This window comes from Scyliorhinus torazame, chromosome 3, assembly GCF_047496885.1.
Source record: "Scyliorhinus torazame isolate Kashiwa2021f chromosome 3, sScyTor2.1, whole genome shotgun sequence".
Classification (NCBI taxonomy): domain Eukaryota; kingdom Metazoa; phylum Chordata; class Chondrichthyes; order Carcharhiniformes; family Scyliorhinidae; genus Scyliorhinus; species Scyliorhinus torazame.
Genome location: NC_092709.1, coordinates 155,158,461 through 155,170,497, shown reverse-complemented (window position 1 = coordinate 155,170,497; position 12,037 = coordinate 155,158,461). Strand labels below are relative to the sequence as shown.

General features: G+C 48.2%; 1 protein-coding gene across 2 annotated transcripts in view; it reads left to right on the top strand.

Moving 5' to 3' along the window:
- The window catches only part of tapt1b (transmembrane anterior posterior transformation 1b), a 191,612-nt gene that overhangs the window by 120,264 nt on the left and 59,311 nt on the right, over positions 1–12,037 (top strand). For both annotated transcript variants that reach the window (XM_072496425.1, XM_072496424.1), the window contains exon 9: positions 277–386. In XM_072496425.1, coding sequence (XP_072352526.1) covers positions 277–386 — 110 coding nt within the window. The remainder of the gene's footprint in view (positions 1–276; positions 387–12,037) is intronic.

The following is a 12,037-nucleotide window of genomic DNA, read 5'->3' as shown; positions in this document are numbered from 1 at the left end:
AAAACACATCTTTTGTTCCTATGCCTTTCCAGCAATGTTCGCAAAGTTGAAGCATGTGAGATGGACAAGAATGCAACTAAAAGGAATGCCTGTAGCTTAAAATAGTCAAAATTAACTTTGAATGTGTGTCCATTTTTGAGCAGATAAAATTTGGTATGATTGTAATTTTCATTGAATACAAAATTGAATACAGATATAAAGATAAATATACAATTTTAATTATATAGAAATTAGAGAATTATATCCGTAACTCTGTTTTTTTTTTCTCATTTATAGACCACCTTTGGGTATTGTTTCCAGATGTTTGCATGGTAATAGCATCTGAAATGGCTGTGGATGTGGTTAAACATGCTTTTATTACAAAGTTTAATGACATTACAGCTGATGTGAGTATATAGGTAATTATTATTTGTAAATGAAAGAATTTGTAATTATACAGTATTGTTTAAATCCATTGGACATGCCAAAGCATTTCCGTGATCGTAATTTATTTTTGGAGTGCAGCACAGCCAAATCACACAGCCAAAACATGACCTACGTTTAAAAAAAAAAAAAAATTTAATTCGTGTGATATGGACTTTGCTGGCTAGGCCTGCATATATTGTCCATCTCTAATTGCCCTTGAGATGGTGGTGGTGATCTGCCTTCTTAAACTGCAGCAGTCCATGTGGTGTAGGTATGCCCACTGTGCTGTTAGGGAGGGAGTTCCAGGATTTTGACCCAGCAGCAGTGAAGGAACAGTGATATATTTCCAAGTCAGGATGTTGAGTGGTTTGGAGGAGAGCTTCCAGGTGATAGTGTTCCCACGTATCTGCTGCCCTTGTCTTTCTAGATGGTATCAGTCATGGGTTTGGAAGCTGCTGTCTCAGGAGTCTTGGTATGTTCCTGCAATGCATGTTGTAGATGGTACACACTGTTGCACTGTGCATCGGTGGTGAAGAAAGTGAATGTTTGTGGATGGAGTTCCAATAAAGCAGGCTGCTTTGTCCTTAATGGTGTCGAGCTTCGAGTTTTGTTTGAGCTGCAGTCAATCAGGAAAGTGAAGAGTATTCCATCATACTCCTGACTTGTGCCTTGTAGATAGTGGACAGACATTGGGGAGTCAGGAGATGAGTTGCTTACTTCAGGATTCCTAGCCTCTTGACCTGCTCTTATAGCCACAGTGCTTACATGGCGAGTCATGTTCGGTTTCTGCTCAATGGTAACCCCCAGGATGTTGATAATGATCATTTAATCTGTTTGGGTGATTGTTGACCAAACGTTGCGACACTCCAGGTCAAGTGAAGGAGTCTGACCAAATTAGATGACTTGCTTTGTAGAATACCAAACTTTTTTTTCCTTAAAATTGTGAACAGAATCATTATGTTGGTCAGGAAATGGAATACCTTTCCACTTTTAATGCCCAGTCCCAACACCAAATATAAATCAGTTGAAGTATATTATGTGTTGAGTAAAAGCTCCCTTTATCGCTCTTTAGCCAAACACTAAAGCGCAAACATCATAACAGAATTGTGATATTTAACAGACATACCATTTTTGTAGCTCTTCTGAGTCGTGCTGCCTGATCAGTACTGAATTTGGGCAGTTTTGTGCTTCCATCAACATTGAACAGTGTGAATTGGTGGAATTAATTTAATATACGACACCTATCTTGGATTAATCTATTGAGCAAGGAGTGAAAATTGAGTATATTTATTTAATTTTTGAATGCAATTGTGCTATCTTATTTTATCCCTCTATCCTCTATCTTTACCCCAGGATATGGATGTTTCAAAATATCCTTAATTCGGTGTTACACTAAAATAGCATTCAGTGTTCGGAGTGAGTACATGCAAGAAATTATCCCTGATTCCAGGCAAATTTTCAGTTTTACAGCAGAGCACTCTTAAAATCAAAGCGATAATTGACCATACTTATAAAGGCATTGAGATGACTAGCGTTTAGGTTGGTCATTTTTCAATTAGTTGTATACTCTTAAGAGAGGCCGAGCTATGATGAAATAAGCTCCCACTGAGAATAAAGAGGAAAGAAAATACACAAAATAAACTACCATGATGTTGTGGTTAAGATGGGAATTGAGGTTTGAAGATGAGCACATAGTAAGGTGCTCTATGACTTGCATCTTTTTAAAGCTCTAGTGCAGATTCCAACTTGTTTTGCCCCTTAATCAAAGGTTCTTTGTTCCAAACCTTAAGTCAAAAGATCTGACATGATATTTAAACTCTTCACTCTCTCTTCATCAATAGGTAAGATAGGCCAAAAAGGCCATCAAGCTGACGCATCCAAAAGCAAAACACAGAATTTCAAGCATTCTGCTAATTTATTCAGTCTGCCTGTTTTTACATTTATTTTGGGTTTTATTTAAGAACTAGAAAATGCATTGGGCTGGCCTCTTCAGGGGAAACCTAGATGAGAAATAATAATCAAAGTTAATATTCTTTAGACTCATCAATTCAATTTCTCAGAATGAGAAAGAAAGCATAATGTGTATTTCACATCCTGAGGAATTCCAAAGCACTTCACAGCAAATGGAAGCACTTCTGAACTGTAGTCACTATTGTACTGTCAGAAAATGTGGCATCCATTTTGCACATAGCCAAGTCCTGTAAACAGGATAATCCGTTTTGAGTAATATTGATTGAAGGAAAAATAAAAATCATAGAACAGAATCTTGCAGCACAGAAAGAGGCCATTCATCCTATTGGTTTTGTGCAAGATCTTTGGAAGGGCTGCCCAATTTAGGTAAACACCTCTACTTTTTTTACTCAAAATCATACCAATTAGTCTTCAAATACATGTCCACTTACCTATTGAAAGTTCCTGTGGAATTTGATTTCACCCTTTTGGGTGGTGTGTTCCAGATCTTAATGCCGTCTGAAAATAATTCACCTCATTTACCTTCTAATTCTTTGGCAAATTAGTTTAATTATATACCTGGTTACCGATCCATTTGCCAGAGGAAATAGTTTCTTCCTACTTTCTCCATCAACAATTCAATCCTCAATTTTGATTATCTCTATTGAGTATCTCCTTAATTTTCCCTGCTTGAAGGAAAACAATCTCCACTTTTGAATTTCTCTTCATAACTCAAGTCCCTCAACCCTTGTTTCATCCTGTTAAACATATAAGACCATAAGACATAGGAGCGGAAGTAAGGCCATTCGGCCCATCGAGTCCACTCCACCATTCAATCATGGCTGATTTCAACTCCATTTACCCGCTCTCTCTCCATAGCCCTTAATTCCTCGAGAAATCAAGAATTGATCAACTTCTGTCTTAAAGACACTCAACGTCCTGGCCTCCACCGCCCTCTGTGGCAATGAATTCCACAGACCCAACACTCTCTGGCTGAAGAAATTTCTCCTCATCTCTGTTCTAAAGTGACTCCCTTTTATTCTAAGGCTGTGCCCCCGGGTCCTAGTCTCCCCTGCTAATGGAAACAACTTCCCTACATCCACCCTATCTAAGCCATTCATTATCTTGTAAGTTTCTATTAGATCTCCCCTCAACCTCCTAAACTCCAATTAATATAATCCCAGGATCCTCAGACGTTCATCGTATGTTAGGCCTACCATTCCTGGGATCATCCGTGTGAATCTCCGCTGGACCCGCTCCAGTGCCAGTATGTCCTTCCTGAGGTGTGGGGCCCAAAATTGCTCACAGTATTCTAAATGGGGCCTAACTAATGCTTTATAAAGCTTCAGAAGCACATCCCTGCTTTTATATTCCAAGCCTCTTGAGATGAATGACAACATTGCATTTGCTTTCTTAATTATGGACTCAACCTGCAAGATTACCTTTAGAGAATCCTGGACTAGGACTCCCAAGTCCCTTTGCACTTCAGCATTATGAATTTTGTCACCGTTTAGAAAATAGTCCACGCCTCTATTCTTTTTTCCAAAGTGCAAGACCTCGCACTTGCCCACGTTGAATTTCATCAGCCATTTCTTGGACCACTCTCCTAAACTGTCTAAATCTTTCTGCAGCCTCCCCACCTCCTCCATACTACCTGCCCCTCCACCTAACTTTGTATCATCGGCAAACTTAGCCAGAATGCCCTCAGTCCCGTCATCTAGATCGTCAATATATAAGGAGAACAGCTGTGGCCCCAACACTGAACCCTGCGGGACACCACTCGTCACCGGTTGCCATTCCGAAAAAGAACCTTTTATCCCAACTTTCTGCCTTCTGCCTGACAGCCAATCGTCAATCCATGTTAGTACCTTGCCTCGAATACCATGGGTCCTTATTTTACTCAGCAGTCTCCCGTGAGGCACCTTATCAAAGGCCTTTTGGAAGTCAAGATAGATAACATCCATTGGCTCTCCTTGGCCTAACCTATTTGTTATCTCTTCAAAGAACTCTAACAGGTTTGTCAGGCACGACCTCCCCTTACTAAATCCATGCTGACTTGTCCTAATCCGACCCTGCACTTCCAAGAATTTAGAAGTCTCATCCTTAACAATGGATTCTAGAATCCTTAACTATGTATCCTTTCCAAGGCCTTGACATATTTTCTTAACTGTTGGCTCAGAATTATTCCAACTGAAATTTGTTACCGTTTAGCAAAGTTCCTTTTTGTACTCGATGCCCCTATTTACATACCAAGTATTCCATACGCTTTCTTAACAGCCGTATCAACTTGTCATCCTATCTTCAAAGCTTTGTGGATATGCACCTCAAAGTAGTACCATTTTGATTATACAGCCTCTTTGTTGTTTCTCCCAAAGTGCATCACATCACACTAATCCATATTAAATTGCACCTGCCCATTTCACCAATCTGTCTGTTTTTCTGAGGTATGCTATTACCCTCTCACTATTTATTACATTGCCAAGTTGTGTACCATTAGAAAACTTTAAAATTGTACTCTCTATACCCAGGTCCAGGACATTTATGTACAAAAGATTTTAAAAATCAAATTCAGAAACCTATTTATTCACCTCTATTCTCTGCCTACTATCCCTGAGCCAATTATGTACCCAAATTACCACAGCCCGTTTAATACTATGTGTTGTACTTTGCAAATATGTAGTTATGCTTTTTAATCCAATGTCTTTTGAAATTACGTGTAAATGATATCGACTGATCTATTTTCATCAAACCTCTCTGTTACTTCATCAAATAACCGTCAGGTTAATGAGATGCAATTTGCCTTTAATACATCTGTGCTGTCCCTTATTTACCCTCTGCTTCTCCAAATCAGAATTGATGTTGTCCTTAATGATCTCTTTGTTTATCTACCACTGGCATTAGACTGATTGGCCTGTAGTTAGAAAGTTTATCTCTTTCCTTTCTTTAAGTAGGATTGTGCAGCTCTCTATGACACTACTCCCATATGCAAAAGCATTGAAAGATCGCAGAGGTTCTCCATCCTGGCTTCCCTTGGCAACTTTGGGTGCATCCAATCCAGATCAATAACTTACTAACTTTGAATGATCCAAATCTATTTAGCATCTATCTGTTTTAATATATCCAATGTCTCTATTCCCTCCTCCCCTACTGAAATATTAATTTTACCATCGTCTTTTGTGCAGACAGTACCCCAGTAATTCTGCCTTCACATAAATATTTCCATTCTTTTCACAAAAAAAAAAATTTTTTATTAAAGGTTTTCAGAAAATATCAATAACAAAATGAGAAAGAAAAAAGGGTTAAGTACAAAACACAATCTAAAAAAGCAACCTCCCAACCCCCCCCCCCCCCCCCCTCCGTACATGAATAATAAATTAACATTAACACCCCGACTTCACACAACAGGTGTATACACCCCCTCAGACCCTCTAGTGTAAGTAACATAAACAAAAATAAAGTAAACCACCCCCCCCCCGAGCTGCTGCTGCCATTGACCATTGTCTATCGTTCTGCCAGAAAGTGTAAGAACGGTTGCCATCGCCTAAAGAACCCTTGTACCTCTCAAGGTGAATTTCACCCTATCCAATTTAATGAACCCTGCCATATTGCTGATCCAGGATTCCACGCTTGGGGGCCTCCCATCTTTCCACTGAAGGAGAATCCTTCGCTGGGTTACCAGGGACGCAAAGGCCAGAATTCCGGCCACTTTCGCCTCCTGCACTCCCGGCTCCTCTGCCACCCCAAATATTGCGAACCCCCAGCCCGGTCTGACCCTGGATCCTACCACCCTCGACACCATCCTCGCTACGCCCTTCCAAAATTCCTCCAGCGCTGGGCATGCCCAGAACATATGGGTGTGATTTGCTGGGCTCCCTGAGCACCTAACACACCTGTCCTCACCCCCAAAGAACCGTGGTGCTCATCCTTGTCCCGGTCATGTGTGCCCTGTGCAGCACCTTAAATTGTATGAGGCTGAGCCTCGCGCATGAAGAGGAAGAGTTCACCCTCCCTAGGGCATCTGCCCACGTCCCCTCTTCGATCTCCTCTCCCAACTCCTCCTCCCACTTACCTTTCAACTCCACCACCGAGGCCTCCTCCTCCTCCTGCATCACCTGGTAAGTTTCCGAGATCTTCCCCACTCCCACCCACCCCCCCAAGAGCACCCTGTCCTGTACTGTGTGTGGCAGTAGCCGCGGGAATTCCACCACCTGCTGTCTGGCAAACGCCCTTACCTGTAAGTACCTGAAGGTGTTCCCCGGGGGGGAGCCCGTACTTCTCCTCCAGCTCACCCAAGCTTGCGAACTTCCCGTCCACAAACAGGTCCTCCAACTTTAGTATCCCTGCCCTGTGCAACCCCGAAAACCCTCCACCTGTTCTTCCTGGGGCGAACCGGTGGTTCCCCCGTAATGGGGCCCACGCCGAGGCCCCAACTTCCCCCCCCCCCCTATGCCGCCTCCACTGCCCCCACATGTTGAGGGCTGCCACCACCACCGGGCTCGTGGTATACCTCCTTGGAGGGAGTGGCAGCGGCGCCGTTGCCAGCGCTCCCAGATTCGCATCCACACAGGACGTCGTCTCCAGACTCTTCCATGCAGCCCCCTCCCCCTCCATCACCCACTTGCGCACCATTGTCGTATTGGTGGCCCAGTAGTACCCACAGAGGTTGGGCAGCGCCAGCACCCCCCCTATCTCTACTCCGCTCCAGGGACACCCTCGGAGTCCCTCGCGCCCACACATACCCCATTAAACTCCTGTTAACCCGCCTGAAAAAAGCCTTTGGGATAAACACGGGGAGGCACTGGAACAGGAACAAAAACCTTGGGAGCACCGTCATTTTGATTGACTGCACCCTACCCGCCAAGGACAGCGGCAACGCGTCCCAATTCTTGAACTCCTCCTCCATTTGCTCCACCAGCCTTGTAAAGGTAAGCCTATGCAGGGCCCCCCAGCTCCAGGCCACCTGGACCCCCAAATATCTGAAGCTCCTCTCCGCCCTTTTTAGTGGGAGCTCGCCAATCCCCCTCTCCTGGTCCCCTAGCTGAACTACGAACAGCTCGCTGTTCCCCATATTGAGCTTGTACCCCGAAAAGTCCCCGAATTCCCTAAGGATCCTCATTACCTCTGGCATTCCTCCCACTGGGTCCGCCACATACAGCAGCAGGTTGTCCGCATAAAGCGACACCCTATGCTCCCCCCCACCACGCACCAACCCCCTCCAGTTCCTCGACTCTCTCAGTGCCAGAGCCAGGGGTTCAATCGCCAGTGCGAAGAGCAGGGGGGACAGGGGACACCCCTGTCTCGTCCCTCGGTGCAACCGAAAGTACTCGGACCTCCTCCTGTTTGTGGCCACACTTGCCATCGGGACCTCATACAACAGCCTAACCCACCTGACAAACCCCTCGCCAAACCCGAACCTCTTGCACCTCCCACAGGTACCCCCACTCTACCCTATCCAAGGCTTTCTCAGCGTCCATCATCACCACTATCTCCGCCTCCCCCTCCCTCGCCGGCTTCATGATAATGTTCAAAAGCCTCCGCACATTCGCGTTCAACTGTCTCCCCTTCACAAACCCCGCCTGGTCTTCATGGATGATCTGCGGCACACAATCCTCCATCCTCGTGGCTAAGACCTTCGCCAGCACCTTGGCATTTACATTTGCAAAGGAAATCGTTCTGTAAGACCCACATTGCAGGGGATCCTTGTCCCGCTTCAGGATCAAGGAGATCAGTGCCCAGGACATCGTCGGGGGTAAAGCCCCCCCTCCCTTGCCTCATTGAAGGTCCTAACTGACAGCGGGCCCAACAGGTCCATATATTTTTTATAGAATTCGACCGGGAAACCGTCCGGCCCCGGTGCCTTCCCTGCCTGCATGCTTCCTATCCCTTTGATCAGCTCCTCCAGCCCAGTCAGGGCCCCCAGTCCCGCCACCAGTTCCTCTTCCACCTTTGGAAACCTCAATTGGTCCAGGAAACGGCCCATCCCTCCCTCCTCCCGTGGGGGCTCGGATCAGTACAATTCCTCGTAGAAGTCCCAGAAGACACCACTGATGCCAACCCTACTCCGCACCACGCTCCCTCCCCTGTCCTCAACTCCCCCAATCTCCCTAGCCGCTTCCGAAGCTGATGTGCCAGCATCCGGCTTGCCTTTTCCCCATACTCGTAGACCGCCCCCTGGGCCTTCCTCCACTGCACCTCCGCCTTCTTGGTGGTCACCAGGTCGAATTCGGCCTGGAGGCTGCACCTCTTCCTCAACAATCCTTCCTCAGGCTCTTCCGCATACCTCCTGTCTACCCTCACCATCTCCCCCACCAGCCTCTCCCTCTCCCCCCGCTCCTTGTGGGCCCTAATAGAGATCAGCTCTCCCCTCACCACCGCCTTCAGTGCCTCCCATACCATCGCCACCCGGACCTCCCCGTTGTCGTTGGTCTCCAAGTACCTCTCTATACTTCCTCGGACCCGCTCGCTCACCTCCTCGTCCGCCAACAGCCCCACCTCCAAGTGCCACAGCGGGCGCTGGTCCCTCTCCTCCCCCATCTCCAAGTCCACCCAATGCGGGGCGTGGTCCGAAATGGCTATTGCCGAATACTCAGTATCCTATACTCTCGCTATCAACGCCCTACTCAAGATTAAAAAGTCGATTCGAGAATAAGCCTTATGGACATGTGAGAAGAATGAAAATTCCCTAGCCCCCGGCCTTGCAAATCTCCAAGGGTCCACCCCTCCCATTTGGTCCATAAATCCCCTCAACACTCTAACCGCCGCTGGCTTCCTACCCGTCCTAGACCTGGAGCGATCCAGTGCTGGATCCAACACCGTGTTAAAGTCTCCCCCCATTATCAGGCCCCCCACTTCCCAGTCTGGGATCCGACCCAACATACGCCGCATAAAACCCGCATCGTCCCAGTTCGGAGCATACACATTGACCAGTACCACCCTCTCTCCCTGCAACTTACCACTTACCATTATGTACCTACCGCCACTATCTGCCACAATGCTCGACGCCTCGAATGACACCTTCTTTCCCACCAAGATCGCCACCCCTCGATTTTTGGCATCTAGCCCCGAGTGAAACACCTGACCTCCCCACCATTTCCTCAGTCTTACCTGGTCTGCAACCTTCAGGTGTGTCTTCTGGAGCATAACCACATCCGCCTTGAGCCCCTTCAGGTGCGCGAACACGCGGGCCCGCTTAACCGACCCATTCAGTCCCCTTACATTCCAGGTTATCAGCCGGATCGGGGGCTACCCGCACCCCTTCCCCGCCGACTAGCCGTGACCCCTCCTCGGCCAGCCACGCGCCCGCATCCCACACCCGGCCCGTTCCCCACAGCGGCATGCCCCCGTCTCGACCCCCCCGCCACTCGCTCCAGCTCCTCCTTGACCTTAGCAGCAGCAACTTGATTCCCCCGCACCCACCCCCTCCCGGCTAGAACCCATCCTAGCTGGTTTACTCCCCCCATTGCACTTCCGCAAGTGAGCTGACTCCTGCTGACCCCGGCCACTCCCGCCTCCCCTTCGACTCCTCCCATTGTGTGGCACACCCTCCTCTCCCGCTCCCCATCCACAGGCTCTCCCCCTCCCCTCTCCGTTCTAAGTGCGGGAAACAATCCTCGCTTCCCCGCCCCGGCCTTCGGTGCGGGACAAAAGCCCGCGCTCTCCACCTACCAGGCCCCGCCACCAACCAAAACAGTGCCCAACCCGCCCCATCCACCCTCCCCAACCCGAAAGAGAAAAACACAGAGAAAAAAAAACCCCAAACAATGCAAAGGCCCCCCGAACCAAAAATAGGCATAACATATACACCGCAGTCCCCAATCGCCCATCCCGACCCTCAGTCTGTGTCCAGCTTCTCGGCCTGAACAAAGGCCCACTCCTCCTCCGGAGACTCAAAATAATGGTGCCGGTCCTTGTAGGTAACCCACAGTCGCGCCGGCTGCAACATGCCAAGCTTCACCCCCTTCCTGCGCAGCACCGCCTTCGCTCGATTGTACCCGACCCTCCTCTTCGCCACCTCCGCACTCCAGTCCTGATATATCCGAACCTCCGCGTTTTCTCACCTGCTGATCCTCTCCTTCTTGGCCCACCTGAGCACACACTCCCGATCGACGAACCGATGGAACCGCACCAGCACTGCCTGCGGAGGCTCGTTACCCTTGGGCCTCCTCGCCAACACTCTATGGGCCCCTTCCAGCTCCAGCGGCCCCTGGAAGGACCCCGCTCCCATCAGCGAGTTCAACATGGTGACCACATAGGCCCCCACGTCCGGCCCCTCCAGCCCCTCCGGGAGGCCCAGAATCTGCAGATTCTTCCGCCTCGACCGATTCTCCATCTCCTCGAACCGCTCCTGCCATTTCTTGTGGAGCGCCTCGTGCGCCTCCACCTTTACCGCCAGGCCTAAGATCTCGTCCTCATTGTCAGAGATCTTTTGTCGAGCCTCTCGGATCAGCCACCCCCTGGGCCGTGTGTGTCTCCAGCAGCTTATCAATAGAAGCCTTCATCGGCTCTCGCAGGTCCGTTTTAATCTCTCTGATGCAGCGCTGGATACCCACCTGTGGCTCCTCCGCCCACTGCCTCCACGCTTCCTGGTCTCCGCCCGCCGCCATTTTGTCCTTCCCTCCCTTCTTCTGGTCCACCACCACCTTTTTTGTCGCCCCGCTCCTAGTTAAAGCCATATACTGACGGGGAGCTATTATTAACTACTTTCCACACCGGGAAACATCGAAAAAGTGCCCTGGGGGGCCCTGAAAAGAGCCCAGAAGTCAGTTTTTGCGGGAGCCGCCGAATGTGCGACTTAGCTCCGCGTAGCCGCAACCGGAAGTCTCGAGAGGGAATCCTTTTGGCAGTGTTCGCTTCACCAATCTGCCCCCAAAAGTCTATGGAAACTCCTGAAAAAGGTCTGAGAGACCGTTCCAGACGGGAGCTGCCGAATGCGCGACCTACTCCTCCATGGCCGCCACCGGAAGCCTCGTCCCCGCTTCTTCAGTCGCCTTGGTGAGATCTTTTCACAGTTGTGCCCTCTGCTGTTAGAATTCACTTTTGATAAAGGCCCTCAGGTCAGTTTGCAGCTTTAAGCTTGCCCGTCCCCCGCCTGCATGCTGGAAGAGGCCCCTCTCTCCCCTGCAGTTACAGCCAGATCTTTTACTGTTTCTGCTGGGTCTGGTAACCAAAAGACATACCATTCCTGGAGACACTGTCAGGGGAATGTTGCAGTCTTCTTCCCACACCGGAAAATGTCAAACAAATGCCGTGGGGGCCCTGTAAAAGAGCCCAAAAGTCCGTTCCAAGTGGGAGCTACCGAATATGCGACCTATCTCTGCATAGCCGCACCTGGAAGTCAATATTTCCATCCTTAGCATAATTACTCCCACCATTCCTTTTATTTTTTACAACTTTATAAATTATTTTTATTGTTCCTTCATATCACCTGCTGATCTTTACTCATATTCTCTCTTTGCCATTCTTGTAACCTTTTTCAGTTCTCCACTGCACCCTGTATTTTGACTGATTTTGTACTGTATTCTATCCAAGACATTTGCTTTTTTTTGGTTCTATTTAATTCCCTATTTTGTCATTCAGGAGCTTTGGCGTTGGAAACCCATCTTTATGAGAACATGCTTGGTTTGTACACAAATTATCTCCATCTTGAAAGCCTGCCATTTCTCATCTATTGTTTTCTTGAACA